Source organism: Sinohyriopsis cumingii, chromosome 9 (assembly GCF_028554795.1).
Source record: "Sinohyriopsis cumingii isolate HCF-2022 chromosome 9, ASM2855479v2, whole genome shotgun sequence".
NCBI lineage: Eukaryota > Metazoa > Mollusca > Bivalvia > Unionida > Unionidae > Sinohyriopsis > Sinohyriopsis cumingii.
The window spans coordinates 3344833-3369853 of record NC_142969.1 but is presented as its reverse complement, the minus strand read 5'-3'; the positions used below and the strand labels follow the sequence as shown (position 1 = coordinate 3369853).

At 39.3% G+C, this 25021-nt stretch overlaps 1 protein-coding gene across 2 annotated transcripts in view; it reads right to left on the bottom strand.

The window, feature by feature from the left end:
* LOC149791183 (uncharacterized) overlaps positions 1 to 16621 on the bottom strand; it is a 74387-nt gene extending 57766 nt beyond the window's left edge. For both annotated transcript variants that reach the window (XM_089969629.1, XM_089969630.1), the window contains exons 1-2: positions 16530 to 16621; positions 13799 to 13999 (exon numbers count right to left, since the gene is read on the bottom strand). In XM_089969629.1, the coding sequence (XP_089825755.1) occupies positions 13799 to 13999; positions 16530 to 16590 (262 nt within the window). In that variant the 5' untranslated portion in view covers positions 16591 to 16621. The remainder of the gene's footprint in view (positions 1 to 13798; positions 14000 to 16529) is intronic.
* Positions 16622 to 25021: the final 8400 nt, after the last annotated feature.

The following is a 25021-nucleotide window of genomic DNA, read 5'->3' as shown; positions in this document are numbered from 1 at the left end:
ATCGGGTTCTACAGGAAATTCGTCCCCAACTTTTCGGCTATTGCCAGTCCATTAACGGATTTGACTAGGAAGGGGCAACCGAATAAAGTTTCATGGGGTGTATGCCAGGAAAAAGCGTTTAACACTCTAAAACACAAACTGGTAAGTGCACCAATTTTAAAGTTGCCGGAAATAGATAAACCTTTTGTACTGAGGACTGATGCGTCCGATACGGGTCTTGGGGCTGTTTTGCTACAGGAGCAAGGGGGGATGAAGTTTTAATAATGATTCATTGTTCACATTCCGTGATTGTTCTAAAAGTGATACCACTTTTTTTTAGGGGGGATGTATTGTCACGGAATGGTGTAAATGTTGTTAATTAAATACATGTACTCGGGTTTCGTTTCTTTTCTCTGTACAACGATTCCCGAGGGTGATTATAATATGGTCTATGTATTTCGAAATCTTGAGTACGATTCGTCCTGTGCCACACGTGCAAGGTGCCTTTGATAAAGAATAACGAAAATTCTAAAGGTATAAATACGTTACTACATGTAAAGGACCTTTACAATACTAATGGTTTTGTCAGCAAGCGGCCTGCTAAAAGGATTCGCACAACTCCAACTGTAGGGGTAGGTAATGTTTTGGGTTTTAAGTGATAACTAGTGTATTACCATATTTGCCTTTGCATGTTTGTTATAGTTTTCTTTACATACCATAATGCGTGCATTTTTTTATTCTTGTTGCGACGTAGTGCAGGACTTATATTGGTAATGTAAAGCTACATTTTTTAAAAGAATTGTTTACTATTGTCTTATCAATCAGGGTTAGGTTTACTATTGAACCTCTGTTTTGTAATTGCCATTATAATATAATCTTTTTAAGTTACCATGTATAACGTCCTTACGTTATGTCTGTATCAAGTTTAGTACACTGTATCGGGTATATTTTCAGCTGAGTTTTTGATGGTAGGAATATCCGGGGTGTCCGGTGTTGTCAGAGGGTAGAAACGTCCGTGTGTCCGGAGCGTTTAAGGTGCCGGAGCGTCTAATGTCTAGCGTCCGGAATGTCAAGAGTGACTAAGGTGGCCCAGCTGTAGAGCCGTCAAAGGACAGGGGGTCCGGAGGGTCTAATATTTCAAGTGTTCGGAGGGTCTAATATTTCAAGTGATCATAGTATTCCGAGGGTCCGGAGTCTATATTGGTTGTGAAATTGATTCGGAGGAGCTGTGGAGCGGATATGGTGCACGGGTGACGGAGTGCATCTCCACACATGTATTTTTAGCTGTATGCTAATTTTGGGTTAGCAAGACCCAGTGCATTATTCAGGACTGGAAGGATAGATTGTATATCCGTTCTTGTTTAGTGACATAATTTCGCTACCTGAGCGAATACATTTTTTTTACTATGTGTAAACACTTACATTGTCTACTATTTGAGTGAACTATATTCATCTTTCCATTATTGAATCATTTGTGAAATCATTTATCCTGTGTTTTAGGGTTACTGAACTAAATTTATTTGTATATTTTTTCCATCTTTGAAACTGTGCGTTTTTTTTGTTAAATAAATCCAATATTTGGATTATAAACACGCACACATCTTCATAATCCACTACTCATATAAATCGCCACATTAAACCATATATCTGTGTCGTCAAAACGTGTTCTGTTGTTAATCCGAAATATCCCACCCGGTTATCTTGTTACAGATCCATCAAGGATTGCAATTCGTGTTGTAACTGGGACATCTCGCTCAAATTGGGATTGGGAGGTAAATGCGGGGTGCGTTGTTCTTGCCAACGATGGTATTCCATCCATCGTTTGTAAGGCACTAAACCTAGTTTTCGTCCTTCCATGGGGTTGTCAGGGGTCGATTCTGAGATCTTGGGACTTCCGAGGGCCTTTTCATCTTGCTCCCACCAGTCCTCCCAACATGGTTCCCAAGACTTCTTTCAGTAAGGGGCCTGACAAGAGGGGTAAAATACCTCCACGTTGGACCAACATCTTCTTCTTTTGACGATTGGGAATTTTCTTTTGAACCATTTGGCGAAGAACGTGACGATGTTTGCCTAAGCATTGTTTATGGTGTTTGGACAAAGGGATCGTGCCTTTCAAGACGTTCAAACAGCATTCGCACACGGTATCGATGACCTCTTTGGAGGCTGATTGAATGAGTTTTTTTCGTAGGGGTGGAGAAGCTTTGGACAGGACAGATAACATGTCCCCATGTTTGACTAAACGAGGAGGCAGTCATTTTTCTTTTCCTTCCTTGGGGTTGTTTAGAAGAGGGATGTTTTCTGGAGGGTGACATCTTCAGGAGCACCAAAACAATGATACCCTACTTGGTCAGAGGCCTTTTTTATACTGGAACATGTCGCCACTGATTGTATTTACGTCGTATCAACTTCAGGACAGGTATGACACGTCGTGCAGGGGTACGCAACGGACTAAATCGAGCCAGTTCTTGCTTGGACAAATCCAGTACACTTTGTAACATGTCCGATCTTTCTTGAACTTTGATTTTGGGAGCAGTTACTTTGTGAGCAGCAGCCACTGCCACTAAATTGGAGTGTCCTGCCACTGGGGAAGTTCTTGGGATCATCAACGGAGAAGTTCTTGGTGTGATCAACGTCTCCAAGTACTCTTCAGTTCTTGGTGTCATCAACGGAGAAGTGGATGAACGTGAGGATGCCGGAGACGCATTCACCGTCGTGGCAGGTCGTGGTTTGCGAGTGTAAGGTTGCGTCCTGGCCGAAGTGCCTCTCTTGCGACTAGTTTTCTTCTGTGGACTTTTCTTTTTCTGGGGACTTTTTCTCTGTTTCTTTTTCTGGCGGCTTCTTTTCTTTTTCCGGGGTGGTGTCTGGTAAGAGGAGGGTCCCGCCACTGGAGAAGTTCTCCTTGGGGACCTGGTCTTTTTCTTCTTCTTGGAGCTTCGTTTGACTTTTTTCTTGGGGAGAAGTTTGGGGCATTAGGTTCCCATCTTAAGAGAGAGCGAATGATGATCCCTCCTAGAGTACCGCTCCCTCCAGGTTTCAAAATGATTTGCTTTTTGGTTTGAGTGTCGATGCGGGGATCGGCCAGTTGGGTCAAAGCGACTTTGTTTCGATCAAAAAAGCGTTTGGTTTGATGAAGAATCTGAATGATTCCTTGGAGTAATTGACGTGCCGTCACCGTGAACCATCGTAAGACTTCTCTGAGACTAGCTTCTAAGACACGAGCTCGTATTTGTGGATTTTTTTCTCGACTGATGCCATACAAGGCACGAATCAATTTGACGGGAAGATGCGACTGAAGGGACGTCATGTTCCAAATGTGTGTGTGAGACAGACGAAAAGGGTCTGAGGTTTTTAAAGATTTTTTTTTTTGTGGAGTGAAATTAAGTCGAGGACGGAGACGTGTAAAGGACAGGCCCTCCGTCAAGGCACCAGTGATAAAACAAGTGGGTAAGAAATCGCAAATCATCGGGGGTCGTAGGTTTCAAATCGACGAGTAAATAGGCGTGTGGCGTTTGAGTGGCATCGTCGTACGCCTGAGTCAGCCAAGGCGTTCCTAACTGTTTGGCTATGACTTGCACTTGCGATTTATCTCGAGGGCTTTTAAACAAGCCCACGTAATGCGAATTGAGACTGATGGTGCGATGGACTTTACTTTGCTGAAACAAATTTTGGGTGATGTAAACGACACTGGCATTACGGTGATGCCCTTTGCGCGTGAACCAGTTTAATTTCTTCTTCGTCTTCTCCTAACATGTCGTCGAAAATGACCAAATGGGTTTGACAGAGTCAGAGACGATGCTGTCGTCTTCTTTAGGAATGCCTTCCACAAACACGATGGAATCGCCTTACTTTCTCGCAAGAGACTGTACGCCGATTGCCACTCTTTGTAACACCACACGATTCGCTGAGATGGTCGATCGATCAAATGATGTTTATGTTCGATCAAACGTTTGACGAATTCGGTTTTGCCTGAACCGCTAGGTTCAGCAATGAGCATGTAAAAGGGATGGCGAAGATACAAAGCCTCCCAACTGGCACGATCTAAGTGTTCGTCTATGACTTTGACAGTGGAGGAAGAGGGAGCAGAGACAGCAGAAGTAGCCATAGTGTCAGGAATGTCACTTGTGACACGAGAACAAACAATATATACTTTTTTTCAGGACACGTTTATTGAATGTTTTGAACATGAATACGAAAGACAAAAATACATAAAAGCCAAAGGCTTAAGTACAAGGATAAAAGGCACATGAAAATCATTAACGTGGAATAAAAACAACTGTCTGTACAACATGTTTTGGGTAAAGTTCTGACCAGTTCTATAGGGGGTAAGGTCACACAAGTGTCCTCCCGAAAGGGTCTTTCAGGCCTGTCCACTAGTCCTGTCCTGGGTGACGGATTCTTCTGGCACCGTCACTAACACAGGTTAGAAAGTAACTTTTTTCTTTGGACGTTGAAAGGAAGGATCACAACTCTCGAGCATACTGGGCCACTTCTTGGGTCCAAGCCCCAAAATCCCATTTTGTCCAGTCACGGACATCTGTCCAATGGGGGTGTAAGTCACAAGCTACACACACATCGTCATACACGTCTTGGGTAGCTAAAAGTTGACGAATCTTTTTTTCCCGTAGAGGTCGAGAAGTATCCAGATGAAAACGTAAGGCTTTGAGCAAAAGGGTCTCTCGTGAACATTTAAAGGCACCACTTTCATGTTGAATGGGGTGGTAAATACTGATCGTAAAGAGTCCACAAAGAATCATCTGGTAAACGAAATCCCAGAAAACAAGTAACTAAGACACACACCACTTGTCGACCCATATTGAATGGATACAGTTCTCGTAATAATCGATGGTAATGATCCCCGGTTTGAATATGGTCATTGAGTTCCTTTTGGATTACATGTGATAAACGTCGTGGCATGGCAGCCTGTTTTTATAGTCTCTTTGTTTCGAAAAAAATACACGTACTTTCTAGCCAGAGATCTTCGTTTTCCATTGGGGAATTTAGATGTTGCATACTGTAACCGAAACGTCAGACTTCGTTTAGAAGTTTCCTCTTCCGCTAAGTAGATTCCACGTAAAATATGTCGGTAATCCTTTACCTTGTCTTCCTCAATGTGTTGTACTAGGTGAATCTCTAAGTAACCAAAATGATCAACACGTAGATCATCGGGGGCTTGGAAGTATTGAACAAGGTCGGACCACTGAAACAATTTCTGACGAATCAGTTCTCTTATACCATTCAGGTACCAGTGGTTAAAGATCTGGTGACGTAACGGATGCAACTGTTCCTTACGTTTGACTTGTATTTTGACCAGCTCTCTGTAAATGCATTCTCTCAACTCCACAGGCAAAGCACGAATGTTCTCTTGTAAAGTATCCATAAACAGGTCATACTAAATCCTCTTTTGTCTGACAGAAGAAATGTACCGTTTGCACAGACATGGTTTTACTTCAGTGCCAAATATAAATCGTTTAGTCACTAATTTACACATTACAATTCGTTCAAAAGTTTCCTCTTTCACCAAGTTGACATTGTGTACAAGATGTCGGTAATTCGTTAACTCTTCCTCTGGAATTCGATGCAGTAAGTTTACAATGTAGTAGATAGAATCATCAATAGCAAACCAATCCTTTTTAAAACTAGGGGATCGTTGATCAATGTCTGTCCAATGGAACACTTTCAACTGAATCAGTCCTTGTATAGCATTCAGGTACCAGTGGTTCAAACACCGGTGACGTAACGGATGCAATTGTTCTTTACGTTTCACTTGTATTTTGACCAGCTCTCGGTAAATCCTTTCTCTCAACTCCACAGGCAAAGCGCGAATGATCTCTTGTAAAGTATCCATAAACAGATTATGGTAAGTTACTTCAATGTCTCGGTCCCGCTAAGGGTAAGTAATGACAATTCGGTGACCATCGAGCGTGTTCTACGTAGGCAGAATCTTGCGGTTCCCAGTGGTGAAGTGACACACCGCAACTGAAGCACTTGACTTTATCTCCTTCGCCCAAGTAGAAAAATCCGGCTCTGGCTAATTCTTGGGGGGTCGGGCCTCCCAGATACTTATGCCATTTTCCTTTGAACGATTGAAGACGATTTTCAAAGTCGCAGTATTCCGACAAACGCACAGGAAACGAATATTCGTCTTTCACAGGTTCGTTTCGATGAGGGTTGGGTGACATGGACAGGAGTTTGCTCAGGGCTGAATGACATCCGTATGGGGGTAGACGTGAAGGTGAACATCCACCTTTAAAACGAAACCCAGTAAAATGTCCAAGATGACGAGCGGCATCGCTTTCGCATCCCTCAGGTTTGACACGCACAGCATCACTTTCCATGAAAGGGGTAGTGAGAACAAAGTTCCCATGATGCTTTACGGCATCGCTAAGGTCACAACGTACGGCATCGTACCCATCGCAAGGCTCACAATCGCATTCCACTTCAGAAGCCCCACACTTGAATTGTGCCTTTCTAAACTTGTTTTGTGTTTCTCTGAAAGTATTCATCTTGTTCGCTTTTTCTTGGTAGTCCCAATGAACTATCGATCTTGCCTATGGTTAATTTTTATATACAGACCAATACCGACGTGTCCATACGGTAAGGTGAAATGATTGGGAAGTCGCACTCGCTTCTGGTACACGATTTGATAGACTTTTTCCAAGGGTCGACTGACGATGTGGTGAGTGGGTAAACGTACAATCTTGTTCGGTTGATAGGTGGTCACTTTAAAGTGTTCATCCTCTCCGGATTGCAAGGCTTCTTTCAATACCCCAAAGTTGACCACACGGCTGGTACGATAATTCAGAGTCAGTCCTTTCACTTTGTACGTCGTGTGCACTTCTCCTTGTGGGTCCCGGTATTCGTAGCCGTAATTTTTGGGACCGCCACTGACGAAACTTAGAATCTTGTCGTCGGGATGCTCGTCTGTCCAGGCTCCTAAACGGTCTCCTTCGATGTCAGGGTGCTGCTGACTTGGGTGATGGATATAAATGCAACTGTCCGTGTCAAAGTACAGGACGCGTTCCCCTAACAGTTCTAAAGCTTCGTACAATTTTAAGCGATCATGAGCTGTCACGTAAGCCTCAATGATGATATTTCCAAAAGGGTCGTCTTGTACAAAGTCCAGATCTTCTTCATAATTGACCAAGATCAAATCTTCACGAACGACGTCCACGTGTTTCATGAATTTGGTTTTGTCGTGAATCATCTGGAAGTAGCGGGAAGGTTCGGTCAAATATTCCGTCTTGGGTAAACACGGACGTTGTGCCATTTTTCCTCAGATGCAATTTAACATCACTTTGGCAAACGATCGCCTGCCTTCGTTTTTCTCGATGTGATCTAAAGTGATGCCTTCTTGTTCATAGTATTTCACTTTGAATGTCTTTTGGTCTTCGGGAGTGTGACACCAGGAAGGATAGCCGCTGGCTTCTTGTTTCAGTTTCAAAAAGGCATCCACGTAGTCAGCGAAAATGCCTTTCTGACTGGGGTCACCCTTGTGGTATTGTTGTGTCTTGGGAAAGTGGCAAATTTCGTACACTTCTAACAGTTGGTATCCCATGTCCAGAGCTTTGAACAATTCCACGCTAACCCACGTCCCCGTCACGGCACGTTCTTCCTGGGTGTGCTGGCAAGGCTGATCTTGGTTGCACGTTTCGGCACAAGTACGGCACAAAGGAAACATCAGTTTGCCTTGGCAATGGTGAGGTAGCACGGGATGGTACAAGTCCTTGGGAGGCAAGACTTTGCACTTGATCAAACCTTCGTATTGTCGAATGTTTTTCAGGTCGATGTGTTCCGTCAGCAATTGCGGGTGCCCTGCAGGAAAGTGACAATATTTGCACACGTAAGGATACAGCGAACACACGTCCAAGTATTTGATTTCTTCTCCTTTCTCTTCGTCGGCTTGGTACAGCAAACAGGTGGCACTGGTTCTTCCTCCGTACAAACTATCCCCGGGTTCAGTGGGTCCATGAACTGGCAACTTTCCACGAGGCGTTTAAACTCGGGATCGGTTTTCAAACGGTGATCGTACTCGTGTTCCCACATTTCCACCACTTTGTATCCTTCCTCTTCTAAATTTAGGCGTCGCTGACAAGTGTCCTGGTACAAGTCTTATATGGTTCGTTGTAAAAACTGATTTTTAGTGCCACGGTCAGGGTAACAGACGGGACATCAATGGAATAAGCAACCGTTAAACTCGTACACGATCATGGGGTTTTCTAAGTCTCAGCCATCGACTGAATGCGTTCCGATGGTCTTTTCGCCCCCTCCGTTGCGGGCATGCTGAATCCACTTGTCTTCCTTGTCGCACAAGTAATGTAACCAGCGTAGGGCTTTGACCGAGTATTGACGTCTGACATAGTGGGTCGTTTGAGAGCTGATGACAGCTACGGTGTTTTCAGGCATGAATCGTTGTCGATACACTAAGGAACACGCTTTAGCAATGGTGCAAGCTTCTTTCAAAGGATCGACCCCTCCGTGTTCCATGAACAGTTCTCGAATTTTTCCACAGCAACGTCGTAAAATGTCCTCGTCGGAACGACAATACTTTAGCATTTCTTCCCGAAAGTCGAAAGGGTCCAAGCCGTGAGCCTGGTACCAAGCGTAGAAAGCTTCTCGTTGTTCGGTACGCATGTTGTCCGGGTCGTAATAGTGAGCCTCAGGTAGATGGGGTAGAACGGCGAGTTGATTGTGGAAAGTACCCTTTAGCCATTTCTGTCATTCCAAACGTTTTAGGCATTCGGCTCAAAGGCATGGCCAAGTAACTCATCGAATCTTTAAACTGTACTTTTCCCACTTGCATGAAAATGATTTTGGCTCAGTTCAAAGTCACTTTAGGACGCTCGGTGCCTTGTTCCGTATAGTATCTCAAAAGAAACTGTCCATCGTATCCGGAGAAATTGTGAGCCATCACCGTGGCATGACGATGACAATCTCCGTAACGTTCGATGTCCTCTTGACTCCATGTCTTGTCGATGGGGTCTAAGATCCATCGAGCGAAATTGGCTAGCGTGTTCGGTCCCCGAAAGATTATTTCACGTCCTGCAGGAATTTTGCTGCAGTGAGGGCAATGACTGAAGACAGGTTCTTGAATGCACTTCTCGCACGCTCGATGAGCCACGCAGAGATTAGGAATGTGAATGCCAGTCTCTTGCATGCATTCGAAATCGAAAAAGATGAAATTGCCTTTCTTCTTGTGTCCATCCTCTTTCTCTGGTGGGGGTTGGTATTTTCGCACGTATCATTGGTGTTCCAAGTCCACGATGTGGTGACAAATGTGTCATTTTTTCTTTCCTGAACATACGTGTGCCTTGGCATTATTGGTACGTAGGCCTTGTCCACACGTAGGGCACAATCTCAGCAGGTGACAACACATTTCTGCTGTGAACCTTGCGCCTTCAGTTGTTGTTGGTAACAGGCAGGGCTGACAAACGTGCGCAGACAAGTTGAACAATGCACTGGTCCTTCGCTCAGACAGGGTGGAGAGGCCAAACATCCTGAGCATTTCAATCCACAATGTTTGTGTTGCCCTCGATTATTATAACCATGGTCACATTTCTCACAGTTATATTTGTTTCCCAGGAATCCGCTGATACTGGTAATGGTATCGAAATGTTCATCGTGATAATAGACATGAATGTATTTTCCATCCGTAAAGTCTTTCCCTCGAAACAACAGAGGCCCGCGCGATTCTTGAGGGTACACGTTTAAGGTGTATCGTGGAGCTAGGGCACATTGCAATTTTTGCATCTCAGGAATGCCACAGGGTGTGTCTTTGGACAGTCCGGCTTGTTGTAACAGGAGTTCTGCTTCATTTCGTTGTTTGGCTCGGTTCGATTTTCGAATGTTCTCCCAGGCTCTTTTCCATTCTACCACGTAGTTCTTGTTGGCATAGGTTCGTCCCACCACGATAGCCCTGGCTAAACACATCTGGTCTTGAGGGTTGTGAATTCGGACGAGGCTCGTTTTGGTGATGCGAAGGTCGTTCACCAATAACACCTTTTTGCGGCCAGTCCCTTGAGGAGGAGAGACGTGGGTCATGTCGAGTGTGGCTTTTCCATCGGTGATGTCAAACTGATCATTAGATTGTTGTACGTGTTGAATCTTGTCCATGACTTTGGAACCAGTCAATTCTGCACGGGTGCTAAACTCGATCCAAACAGGGGATTTCAAACCGTCCTGTTGTATGGAAAGTCTCAAGCGATCGTCTTCTTTGGGTTGACATTGTCGCTTGAGTGCGGTGAGTAAAGAATCCCACAAACCAGTGATGAACCCTTCTGCTTTCTCTAACGGTACATCGGCCTTGAAATCTTTAAACTTCACTGAGTATTTGTAAGCCGTGGTTCTAAATTTTCTAGAGGAGCTCTTTTCCGTCTCTCGAATGGAATAGTACTTTTCAGGGTTGAGTAAGGGTGATGAACTTTGTTTAGAGGGTTCGGATTCTGGTTCACTCCTGTCCTCTTCAAAATAACTGGCATGAATTTGTGCCAAGACGACGGCCCTGGTAGGAGGCGATAGATCACGTTTCTGCCTCTTTCTTCTTCTTTCTTCTCGAATGAATAGGATCATTTCATCTTGAGTGAAAAACGTCAAATGACTCAAGTTTAAACACCATGGACTAATTTATAGTCATGGCAGACCAGCGTATATAAAAGGGTGTGTGTCTTGTCCTTTCAGTATTCATTTCACTCTCAAACCGAGCACAACGATGGAAGAGACTAGCCAAATCGAACGTTTCATCAGAGCTTTGCGAGGGGTCATTAGAAAATTCTCTTCAGACCAGCCGACGGACTACTCTCCTTCCTTTCAAGATAAAAGTCAAGATACTTGCTATATCTGTCAAAAGAAAGGGCATTGGTCTTCAGAGTGTCCAGACCGTCAAAAAAGAAAAAAAAAACAGGGGCTAGAAAAGACAAAAGTCAAGATACCTGTTATTATTGTCAAGAAAAAGAACATTGGTCTCCAGATTGCCCAAAAAAAGAAACAAGAGGAGTCAGAAGAAAAGAGGGATTCTTCAGAAGAAGAGAGGGATTCTTCAGAGGAAGAAAACAGACAGGTGAAGAAAAAGAAACAGGAGAAGAAAAGAAGAAGGGAAGAAAGTGAGGAGGAAGAAGATGAAAATACTGTGACGGTGAAGAAATTTAAAAAAACAGAGAGACTAAACAATGAGACAGAAGAAGTGTATGAACTTTTTAAAGTCCTCTGTTGTGAATTGGATTGTAACTATCGATACAAGAATAAATTAATTATATAAGGTAAGTGTCTTTGGGTTTTGATTTTAAAATAAGAACGTACACTCACGCACTCATACACAGACACGTACTATAGGGGTAATTTTTTTTTTTTTTTTTTTTTGAGTTATTGGCAAATTGAAAGTGTATCTCTTTTCGAGAGACGTGGGTGGCCCAGAAAAGGGCCTTTGGTTTTTGGTGTAGGGGTGAGTTTAAGCAATCAACTTTAACTGTCTTAAGCCTTTGCCACGGCCAAGGTCTACTTCTGGACTTCGTACTGTTGATGATGATGATTTGGTTGAAATCACTAAGGGTGGTACGGTAATCTTAGTCACAGGGTTGACGTGTTTAGCTCGGGAAGGTCGTATTCTCTTCGGTCTTAATAAAGAAGTCTGATACATTTGTTTCAGACTTCTTAACTCCGCTAAAATGTCCAACAGTACCGTGACCGTTTGATTTTCACCCTCTTGATTCTTTGCTGCTACTTCTTCTTGTTGTTTTTTTTTTTACCTCTTCTTCTTGCTGCTGTTGCTGTAGGAGAAAAGCTCGTTCCGCTTCCTTTTGTCGTTGTATAAATTTCTCCAATTCTTCTTTCTGTCTCTGTCTAAAATTCTCCACTTGCGGTAATGAAGGTGACGAAGGTTCCGGAACAAATTCCTTCGAGGTAAGAAAATCCATAAAATCCCAATTTACCTCTTCTGAAAGTAAGTCCGGGTTCCCTTGGGCGGTCTCCACTGCTGGTGCACCCCAATGGATCGTTTTCTGAGTTTCCGTCATGTTGAATCACTGTCTCGCATCGATTGACTGCACACAGGCGCTAGCGAATCTATATAGACCACGTGACGTCACAGACTGTTCTCTTCGGATTGGATGCGGACTAACTGAATTTTGTAACGCGTGTTTGGATTGATCAATGAACTCAATCCATTTTAAATCCTTCCTACCCCTATAAATAAGCGCAGTTCACTGCATTGATTCACCTATTCTCCTTGCCTCAAGATGTGGACCACAGTCGAATCATCCACCCTTGTTTCTTCAATGATGTTTCGGACGGACATGCTAATGTATGTCCGATCCAAGTGGACAGTTGTCCACAAGTCAGACACCAGTCTGTGGATACGAAGAGTGTACGCGGAGAGACAAGCTTGCCTCAAGAGGACACTGATTTATGGCCCTCGAGTAAGACGCAGCTTGAGGACAAGAAGATGCCGCAGATGCCCTTTATGTTAAGGGCATATTAACATAAACCCAAAGGCCCTTTTCAGGGCCACTCATAAATCTCGAAAAGAGATTGACTTTCAATTGCCAACCCTCTTTTTTTTTAAACAAAAACAAAAAAACAAAGCCCATGTTAATTTCCCCTTGTCCCTAGAATAGATATTTTTTTTCTCCCATGTTCATTTCCCCTTGTCCCTAGAATGGATATTTTTTTATCCCATGTTCAATTCCCTTTGTCCCTAGAATGGATATTTTTTCTCCCATGTTAAATTCCCTTGTCCCCAGAGTGGACATTTTTTTTTCCCATGTTAAATTTTCCATAGTCCCCAGAGTGGATATTGCCTTTTTAACATGGAACTCCCCTAGTCCCTAGGGTGTCCCCCTTAACTACTAACATGTTTGCGCTGAAATGATCTAACACAAAATATGTCAAATGGGTGGAGTTTGACTTACAATATATATGATTATCGGAGTAACTATGTGGAAATACTTTACTCTTGAAGAGAAAGTGTTTGTACTCTCAGGGCTAGACCATTCTTGACAATACAATCACTTCACTAGTTAAGTATGTTATATCTCTCTGATCGTCAAGACAGCGATAATCGCTAAGAGTTGATTAACCACGTTCATCATTGTAATGTATACCTTAGCAAACATCTGTTATTAAATAATGATATAACTGTACGTAATATTAAAGTTGCATGTATCAGGTTTATGATTACGAAATACAAGCATGATATTTATCTTTTGCGATACAATTACATGAGCAATACGATTCCGGGTATGGGATTCACTTAGGACCTGATCAGATGAATGATTCAGATGTATTAGCATACATCGTTATGTTGTACAAACACATTTTTTAAAGAACAATAAGAGGGGAAATGTCTTGCTGCAAAGATACAACTAAACTACATGCCTGTTTGTTGATAAAAATGTACTTTTTTACATCATTTATTTTAAAAATGTATGTGCGCGGGAATTTTAAAATAGCTTTAAACATTTTTGCGTCATATCGCTACTATGTCTGCAGTGTGACAGTCTATATTCATGTCTAGCACCGGGGCATCATGCCGCTGACGTTTATCATGATGTCCCACCAAGTCGCATTCTCCTAACACCAGTCTGACCAGTCCTAGAACTAACCTCCTAGTTCTGAGCCCATAGTGAGGTTGCTGCTAATACCATTAGATAAGTCTTTGGTATGACGGCAGGGATTTGAACATGCGACCTCCAACAACCGAGGCGGATGCTCTAATCGCTAGACCAGATGAGACTGGTCTGTTTTTTTTTAATGACAAAATACTGTTGGAACAAAATTTAAATAATAACGTGTATTTATAAAAAAAGACATTAATTATCTGAAGTCTCACCAGGCACCTTGACAAAATGACTGAATTCAACTGTTGCAGAAACCCACGTTTGATTTGTTTCGTTTAGGATGTTCTTCGGGATTGTCTCCGACTCATTTCCCTTTACATCGAATAGCACTTTCCCAGTATCTTCAAAATACGTGCGTGATTCGTTCCACGTTAATGTGACATTGCTCTCAAATATTTCTCCATCGGCTGAAACTGGATACATTAAAGTCTCAAGCAAATTAACACGATACTATTATTAACACTGACAAGTCCCAAGGGTCTTGCAGAAAATTTCAAAGATGACATACGTATTTAAGAAAGTTTCGCATTTGTATTGCATTAAATACAGGGTGTTGTTTTAGAAACAAATAAAATATAAGTGCAGAGATGGAGCAGTAATGTAGGAGATTCGTAGGAAATGAAACTAAAGTACTTGTACAAAAAGGAAATAAAGATATGTCTTACTTCTTGTTTATGCATGCCTATCAACAAACCGCCTTTAGAAACCTCAATTCAAATTTAACCAGTGTATGCATGTATAGTTATGTATTATTGCTAACGCGGGTGCTTGTTAGGTGTCTAACTGACTGATTCAAACACAGACTGTATTCCTGCTTACCTGACTGCTGTTATGACTGAATAACCTACCCACATGCTTGTTTTAAAGCCATTCGACTGCTCTTGACAATGGTCGTGGTGATAATAAATACTTCCTCCAGAGTGGATACGATTTGACATATCAACTTGTAAGTTGCTAATATTTAAAAACGCTCATCGACTCTAAAGAGAATTTATGAAAGTTAATTGAATAACCAATGATTCTGTGGAAATTTAAGAAATACAATTTTTAGGAAATAATGATGCAGAAAAGGTCAATATCGTTCTAGACAATCAAAAAAAAAAAAAAAAAGAACAGCCACGCAATTGACCAATGATCATTATTGGAATGAATTGTAAAAATAGTGTCTCAATCCAATTACTTTCAAGTTCCATTACGGTTGATTTTAATCACTTATGTAGTCCACATGCCTATCGCCAATATCTCAAGGTAAAAAGATATTTTTCAATAATATGGTACACTAACGTCTCCTAATTTACCATAATGACGTCATATTCTGTTTAACATACGATGTTTTTCGTATGCTAGGACCATGCTGCGTGCACTTAATGTAGATATGTGTCCGTAATATATATATATATATATATATATATATATATATATATATATATATATATATATACTGCAAATTGGAACAATTTGTTTTCATCTTCATATTGTCATCTTCGTATAATTCTCTATGTCTCTCACTCTTCTACGATTGTACATGTGTCGTGTGTATGCCTAATTGTGCAACCGTTAGATGGATTAATGATGATTTGATCCGTTGTAGTGTACTATAAACTGATTAGTAGTTCTCACTTTGCTTTTAAGTGGCGCATTTAATAACCTAGTATGCAGCCTATTGAGATGCCCCGAGTGGCTGAGTATTTTAAAGAGATGACCGCTACGGATCACTACATCTCACCTCTATCTGCGTTAGTTTGAGATCCGGATTCGTTGAATGTGTTACGTGAGAAAGAATGCGAGTAGTTTGTCATGGGTCGGTAATTGTTTTCAGGGTTTAACCAGGTTCTTCCTTCCCCATTTATACTGGCCGCCATATATAGACTATCTTGTGCTGAAAAATGGCGTCAAACCTACAACAACAACAAGAACCAAGTGAATGCTGAACAAGGGGTAAAATCGCATGTTTTAATGGAGTTATGTGCTTTCGTTCATGTCATAATCACTATACAGCAAAACATAGCCACTGTAAGGAGCTAATGTGTAGTCAGACGAACACAAACTTACTTACGACAGGGATATATGACGTAAACTAAAATGTTATAGATATCAGTTTCACAAAGACAAAATTGAATAAGCTGCGTATGAAACTTGTCATTTTTATAGTTAAACTGACAATTAAAATTATCCTTTGCAAACTATTTCAGAAATGTACATTTATATTTTGTTACCGTCAATTGTATATTGAATCAAATACTGAGTCGGACATATCAATAAGTGTGCAGTAATTGATAAGGAAAGGCATCTATTTAACATTTTGACAAACCTCTGTGTTCAAAAATTGTAGTTCTTGAATATTGTTAATATGCACAAATCAAATGTTTACTTCTGGACTCACAAAATAGTGATGGTTTGCTACTTAAGATTAATTTACAAAACTTACGACACAACAGCAATAGCACCTGTGAATACACGGAAAACTAGTAGCATTACTACCTGATTTGATTATATAAATACTAATTATCTGCATATTTATTCATTATATAATTTAATTAATGTCAGCTAATTGCACTTTTTCTGTGTTTAAATCAATATTATATGTAATACAAAAAAAGCAATTATATTTTGCTCAGAAGGATCTTGCAATCGAAACAGTTATAAATTAACCGCATGTAAGCATTATCGAAAATTAGGTCACATATAAATTCTAACGAAGCTGTCAAGGGAAGTAATTATTTTGGTATTTTTTGGACACATAAAGTTTCGTTACTTTAAGGATTAATTTGAATATCTGGTTAGTGCCAATTTGACCACGGAATTGTAAACGCAATCCACTCAATGCGAAATGAAATGTGTGCAAACGGCATTTGGAAGATTTTCTTCATTAGCAATTCATAAACAATTACTCGACCATCCATGAAATTACCAATTGACAATTACTAATTAAAATACACGTACCTTCTCTCCAGATCCAATAGAATATAATAAGAATTACATCTTGACGCCATATGGAATGCATTTTAGTAAGTTGAAGTTCCTTATGCTGTACTTGCTGTCAAGTTCTCATAATATAGAGCTATGTAGAGTGCTTTCAAGGATGTGACTTGTAACTATCGTAAATACCCATATAAACCATCCACATGATATTCTAAGATTTCATTCATCGAAATAAATATTGAGGTTTACCATATTTACAATTTTGTAAATAAACTATTCCAGGGTGTCTCTCGATTATATATTTATTTAAAACAAATTTGTCTTTTCCGCTTTCTGGACTAGTTAAAAGGCTCCGCATCAGAAAACTGTCCAAATACAATGAAGACAATTTGTACATATACGTCACTATTTTATCACTACATCTGTCCATTCGAGTGCCGGTAAAGAATACTTGTATTTTTGTATATATCAAGAATAAAATGAGTCTGTCAATAGAAGAACATGAATTGTATCCTGTTATTGTAGGTCTCTGCCTGTCTGAGTGATTGTGTTCGTCTGTCTGTCTGTCACTTTATACATTGTTACCACCGACTAGTCATTAATTAGGTAACAGAAAGAAAATAAACATAAAATTTAGAATAACAAGATTATGAATAAAATGCAAAGTACTACCACAAAACCTAAACAAATCAAATATTCCGAATGAATTATAGCTCCTCTAAAATATTGATCTGCAAAACAGTCATTATATATCGCAATTTTATTGTCAAGAACTCTTTTCAAATACATTTACATAGTCCATATGTATTAGTGGAGTCAAATGAGTATTAAGCAATTCCAGTGAATAATACAAACAAATATTTCCCTTTGTATCTAAGCACAATATCGAACAAATCCGCACAATAACGTTAAAACATGAACATAGGTAAAAATAATTAAATAAATGTCCAGTTATATTGACTTGTGTACACGCATATAGCTATAAAACTCGTTTTTCTCCTATCCTTTACGTGAAATATCACAATACACCATGTGGTTTAAGAACCCACCTGACCGACCCATACAATTGGAAATAACATCATTATTCTAAGAACCTCGATTACCTCACCAAACAATGATAATTACTCCAAAAGTATCATCAGGCACAGTGCATAGGTTTAGTTTAACTTGTAAACTCCCGATTCATGCCTAATTGTCTTTAAAATAATATATATAACAATATTGAAAAAACTTATTTATATATGACCACTTTAAATTACAGTCGCGAGCAAAAATCGCATGCACTTAATTACAGTAGTGTACTAAAGTTTTCACTAATATATATATATATATATAAAGAAATGTGAACATAAATGCAAGAGAAAAACTTAAATAGTTAAACGATATAATGATGAGCGATTCAAAATGATTAAACACAAACACTGACAATTTCCATGATATAGTCCACTCAAATTGCGATGTATGATGTGTCTCCCTCAAATAGTGATGTATGATGTGTCTCCCTCATATAGTGAGGTATGATATGTTTTACTCGGGTAGTGAAATACGATATGGCACAGTGGAACAAGTATCTTGCGGAGACAAAACAAAACTCCGATCGGTGTTATCAGCCCTAACTCTCTTTCGAATGATTGACGAGCCACAAAAACGGTATGCCAATCCTTGTCTGCCTAAAATTCTGCATAATATCTTTTCTTTCCGGTTGGTGTAGAAGCCCTGGTTCTTCTCGTTGTGACCTTTATCTTCTTCCAAGCCAACGTCGCCCTCGACAGCGGCAACAATTGGGTATAACACAACCCAAATTAGCACCACGGCTTAACGACACATACAATACGATGCATATGCAGAAATACAGCGTAACTGTCACTCCATCCCTTCTTTAATCCTTCAGCACTACACTTAGCATTCACCATTTACCATCAGTAAATCACCAATCAGTCAGCCGCGATCAATCAGTCTGCTGAAAATATTCGATTCCGTGTTCTACAAATGAAACGGTCATGTATATCAGCACGTAATGAAGATGTGTACTGTAAACTTTAGTTGATTTTATGCAAATTATATTATCGGGACTATGGGCAAAGTGATAATCAAGTTCAAAAGTGAACCTGTTTCCGCCAAGAATGTAGTAATAATTGAAAGCTTCTCTTTCTTAATAAATGCAAAATTATTACAAATATAATAGTTGTGATAAGTTACATTCAGGTAAACTATAAAACAGGCTACAATATTGCATAATACATCCCAAGTCGGAATGACCTAATATACGAGATAAATGTGATAATAAAACAATTATAACGTTAAGTACAAATATACATTAATATTTAACACACAAGCATGTATACATGGAGATCGCAAGTCGTTAAAGTAGATTGCTCACTAACAATACTTTTTTGTAATGTGATGTTTAGCTCTATGATAAGTTAGTTTATACACTGGCCATGTAGCTATAAACTGCTCATGCGCTCAAGGATTATTGTTTTTCCCATGTAAGCACATTGCTCGTGTAACATAGGATGAATCGAACTGATTATTTCGAAATAATATACGATATACATGAACCACCCTCTGGTAATTCTGTACACAGATACGAAACTCGAGTACATATCTTAAATCCAATATAATTAATTAACAATATAGGTGTAACATTCCGTGACAATATATCCCCCGTTACAAAGAAGTGTCAACACTTAGAAATCACGGGTAATAAACAAAAACAATTATTGAAACATCCAATTTTGACTAATTAACGAAAATTATCTGATAATCACACCCTCCTTAAAATAAATCAGCACCCACATTTTCCTACTCTCGATTCTCCGAATAATATGCGGCTGCATAGACAACACCCTACGAAGCAATACTGCGCTGATCACTTTTGCTTTGTTCAAGTATAAGAATGGCAGATTTTCCGTTTGTAGGATAAATTCCCACCCTATGGTTATGTGTGGAATTTTCCTATCCCTTACACAAAAGGGAGGAACTCCTTTTCAATCACAGAGCTTATGTAAGTGGCAATTTTATCTCCTCTCGCTCCTGTAACAAAACAGCCCCTCGACCCTCATCGGACGCATCCGTCCTCATCACAAAAGGTTTACTCACTTATGGCAACGTTATGATTCGTGCACTTATGAGTTTCCGTTTTAAAGCGTTAAACGTTCTATCCTGACACACACTTCAGCAACTTATTTGGTTGCATTTTCCTAGTGTTGTATGTCAATGGGCTGGCTATAGCTGAAAATTGTGAACACATTTCCTATAGAACCCAACCAAACCCAGGAAAGGTCTTACTTTTTGTTTTGGTTTCTTGTCTGTAGGCATCACTTATTTCTCCTATTTTTTCTGTGCGAGATTTCAACTGACCTAAGCCACTTGAAAGATGATTTAATCATTCCAAGTTAGAATAGGCTCTGCTATATTCGTTGGCTCTAGCTGAAAGATTCGCGATGCGGAGTCTATCAAATAGATTAATTAATAATAGAACATGTTCTTGCTGGGTATATGTATATACGAAGATATCATCTACGAGGCTATCACCGTTTTCTATAACATTTAACCGTTTACGCACAAGACGAAGACACGACGCAACGACTTCACTAAACCGGAAAGGATGACCTTACATTGTTACATACCTTTTGGAGTCGATATCCATTGGTAAGATCTAACTTCAAAATGTATGTATGCACTACTATAGTCTATACGCTACAAGTTTCATCTATTTGTAACTGAAACTGGTGGAGGGGGGGGGGAGTAGGTGGACCAGACTGAAACTGTTGGAAACGAAGGGTAGGTGAACAAGACTAGAACTGGTGGGAGGTGTTGTTGCGTCAAACTGAATTTAGTTCAGAGTGTTTTTGCGCCAGAATGAAACTGGTGGAGAATAGTTGAACCAGACGAAACTGGTCGAGGGTGAAGTTGAGCCAATATGAATCTGGGAAGTTGAGCCAAATTGAAACTGTAATATTTTGTGTTTTTTTTTTTCTTTCAAAGTGGGAAGTTGAAACAGAGAGCACCAGCCGTGGGTCAGAACTGACATTTTGTTTTTTCATTTTTTTTATAGCATATTGGTTGTACGAACCGACTCTTTAATCATTGGTAAATTCAGCACTGTGTCGTTATCTCAATCCTCGTCATTATCATTAGATACATGTATATATATATATATATATATATATATATATATATATATATATATATATATATATATATATTTCTTTTGTGAATGTTTGTATGGTGTGTAATGAGAGTAGGATATTACAAAGATTGTTTCATGTAACTTTGTGCCATTGTCTTATTGTACAATACACAAGTCTCGTTAGTCACATGCATTGTGTTTGTATTACTCCTTTAGTCCTAAGCCCACTAGTTTTCAATTATGTTAGAATGGTGTCAGAAGTAGGATATTTCGATTAAATGAACCATCATCGTCTGGTTTGTGAAAGTCTACACTTATTGTCTATTTTTAGTGTGTGGACTTCTTGACAAGATAATCTTCAAGTAGGTGTTGATTTTTTGAGCTTTTGCTAGGTCTGTCTTTCCATCATAAATATATTCAATTACATGTTCATTTTGTTTTGGTTGCCGGCATCAGGAAGATGAGGTTAGTCCGTTCTGTACGACCTAGTATGTTATATTACGGTTACTATCAGTCATGTCATCCCTCAAGGACTTGGTCACTTTAGGCAAAGAACTCGATTATCAGGGAGAACGCGTAATGACATTTATTCAGAAGATGGTGAAAGGGTAAAGGCGAGGGAATTAGAAAGAGAAGAACAAACCACGGGGTGGGATGAAATGGTAAAGGCAAAGGCATTGGAAAGGGAAGCAAAGGTAAGAAAGATGCAATTAGAAAGGGAAGCAGAGGATAGAAAGATAGAAATCGCCAAATAACTTGAAAGGGGAAAAGGGAAATACAAAAGGTAAGGGTCGAATTAGAAGGGGAAGCGGAAGAAACAAAGATGCAATTAGAAAGGGAAACTGAGGAAAAGCGGATAGAGTTGGAAAAGCGGGCAAAATTGGAAGTCACAGAGGTAGAAGAAAGAATAAGGCAACAATATCATGAACGTCAGGTAGAGTTAGCAATAGCTATAAATAAACACGGTTGTGCCTTATGCAAGTTAAAAGGCCCTAAATTACCCTCTTTTGACGATTAAAAAAGATCACATGGATAGTTACCTTCATCGGTTTGAGCGGTACGCCGCGAACCAAAAGTCGAGTCAAAATGACTGGACACTGTATATCAGCGCTTTATTAAAAGGTAAACCACTGGATGTGTACTCGCAACTTCCTAGAGACGATGTCTTTAGTTACAACGTCATGAATGAAGCACTTCTATAAAGGTACGAGCTGACTGAACAGGATTTCTGTAAAAGGTTCAGGTACAGCAAGCTCGAGAAGGGAGAAACCTTTGGTCAGTTCATCGTTAGAATAGCGAACTATTTTCAGCGGTGAATCGAATGCTGAAAGCAGCGAAAACCTATACAGGGTTGACCGGTTTCTTGCTCAGAGATTAATTGTTAAACACAGTTCGTCGTGAACTAAGTCAGTTTATAAAAGAGAAAGTATTCTCAAACGTACGGGATATCACTACTTTGCCCAGGCTCATGGGGGAAGCCAGAACGTGGTTTCCAAAGATTTTAAGTCATGTACCAATTTTATGTATTATGAAAGTCATAATCATAAATACAAACGACGGACAAATCATATGGTGATGAGTGTTGATTGCAAACAAAATGAAGTGTGGATCGAAATTTGGGTACATCACCTAGAACCGGAGAAGAGTAGAGCTTCTCAGGTTCGTTCAAAAAGTAACGTATGAATGCAAAAATAATATTTAATAAAAGAACCAAAATCGTCAAATGTAAAGTCGCAATAAATAAAATGATTTATTAAAGATGCTAGTCTCTGACTTCTTGTCTGTCGGATGCGACCGCTCTGTAATGATTATACAGTAACCTCGCGCCAATAATGTCCTCTGTATAAATCCGCGCAATAAAATCAAAGTTCGGCAAGATACACAATCCAAAGCATTGCATACACAAGCATAATTTGTAAACGGCACCTGTTCTAATATCAATACAAACGACGGTTATTCTAATATCATTATAAACGGCAGTTATCCTATTGTCATGGTAAAGTCATCTTTCCTCATATCATTGTAAACGGGAGACGTCCTTATATCATTGTAAACGGCACCTGTCCTAGTACCATTGTAAACTTTGATATCATCTTCTCATCAATGCAGTAATGAAGGGATTATTCACATTGACAAATAATGAAGAAATAGTCATGCACAATGATAATTTTTACCTTTGAAAGGTATAATAAATGTATGCGTGTTATTGTTGGAAATAGATGTAAGGAAATATTGAATTGTGAAGTAACACTATGTTTATGTCAAGAGTGGCCCCAACTCATGTGAAACTACAGTGATTCTACTTCTCGTGATATGTTTAGTTATAACTGTGTATATTACAGACATCAGGAAATTCACCACTATGTAATCATGCATTCTGACGTAACTCTAAATATGACATGTATATAGCCTAATGACTCCGTTAAAGGGTTTTGCAATGGCGAATCGTGATAGTAGAGGAGAGGCAACTACTACTTCTAATTAACAAATGAAGATTTATTGCAGAATTTGACAGTGCTATACAGTGATCATGGTGGAAACGAAAATTAAATAAAAAAGCGGAAACTATGCTCATACAAATTTAACTATTTAAAAATCCATATGCTTCAAGCGTTTTCGACCAAAATTGGCAAAATGTATGCTATTATATCTCTGCGTAAGTGTGCCTTGAAATAGAAATTTTTATGAACAAATATTTCAACTTAATTTTCTTTTGTACGTCTATCTCTCTCTCTCTCTCTCTCTCTCTCTCTCTCTGGGGCTGCAGAGTGTGAAAATACAAATATATAAGTGAACTTGCTCAAAATTACCTACAAGAACCTCCTACTTTGTAACGTTTAAGAGTAAATATCCCATGAGATTTTAATACTTTGTTGGCAATACCAGTGTTACGTAGATGCCTGTCAAGATGTGTATGGTACATTTATATGTAAGTAGGAATACGCATGGTTAAACGTATTTGAAAGGTATAATACGAGATTTTTAGAGCTGATTCAAGTCGGCACTATATCCTTAACAACAGTTTCATGTCATTTATTCAATCCGAAAGTTTATAAGCACATATATTTTAACGATATCACCAATGTATATTTTAAAATTTCGTTATAATATATCGTTTCGATAAGTTAAATACAGTTATTTAACCTTTCACTGGTTACTCCATACAATTGAGATACAATTTATTGATGCAAGACGCTCCTAGGAAAAACATGCAGAATCATTGCTAGCATTGTTGATGGAATGATGACACTTATGTCATGGTGTCAGGTAAGTTCTTGTGACCTTCAAAAATACTTCCTTTTCATTAATGGAAGCAATTTCTAAGTTTGGCGATTTATCATTTTGTATACGCTAGTCTATGGAAATAATTTCACCCGTTTATGTGAAGGCGACCTCAAGATGTGGTCGTTGGACCCGAATATCCATAATCACTTTGTCATGTGTATAATCGACAAATATTCTGTTTGTACTGAAATCATGTATTTCACTCGTGGTTTATTATTGTCCTAAATAAAAGCATGACCGAAACAAAAGCTATAAAGAAGTATGTTGGGCAGACGCCATATTGAGTTTGAGCTTCTTTTGCTTTTAAGCTTTTTTGAAATAGACCAGAATGATTATTTCCTGTTGCAGTTAAAACAATCATGATGTTGGTGAATAAAGATTCTGTACAATGTATTGCCCGACACTCGTTTTTGCTCCTTTATTGAACCTTGACCATTCACCAGTTGACCTCAAAATCTCTTTATACGTTACTGGTGAAGGCATTTGTCTCACAACTAAAAACATTGTGCGAAATCTATTTTCTTGTTCGAGTCAGTTGTAAATTAAAGTGATCAAGAAGGTATGGTCAAGGTTCAAGTTTTACACCCAAAGGTATCTGGCGGAAAATTAATACATGGGTTTTAGGGCAGAAAGACTGATTGAGGGATGGGTGAACAAATGAAAAACGTCTTATCATGATACTTTAGCTTTTGGTGGACGTGCGAATCCCTTCCTTTTCGTTGGTATTTTGTCCAAAACAATTTTTGGTTTTCTTACATTTCCTATCTTTGAATATAATCTGTATCACAATATTACCAACAATATAAACACATAAATTATTAAATAAAATTTTTACATTTGAAACCAATGCAAAATTAGGTTAATGTGAATACTGTTTTTAGTTAATTTCGTGATACTACATAACCAATTTCATCATATATGCCTTTTGTTGCGAAAATATGAAAAATATGAAATAAATATGTTTTCTAGCACATGAAGAAAACACTTCCGGTGCTAACTTTGATGTTTATTAGCTAATGAATTTAAGATGCCCGAAAGTAATTATTTTATAGTGAATAAGAAGAGACAAATAAACAAAGGTTGTAGTTTCGAC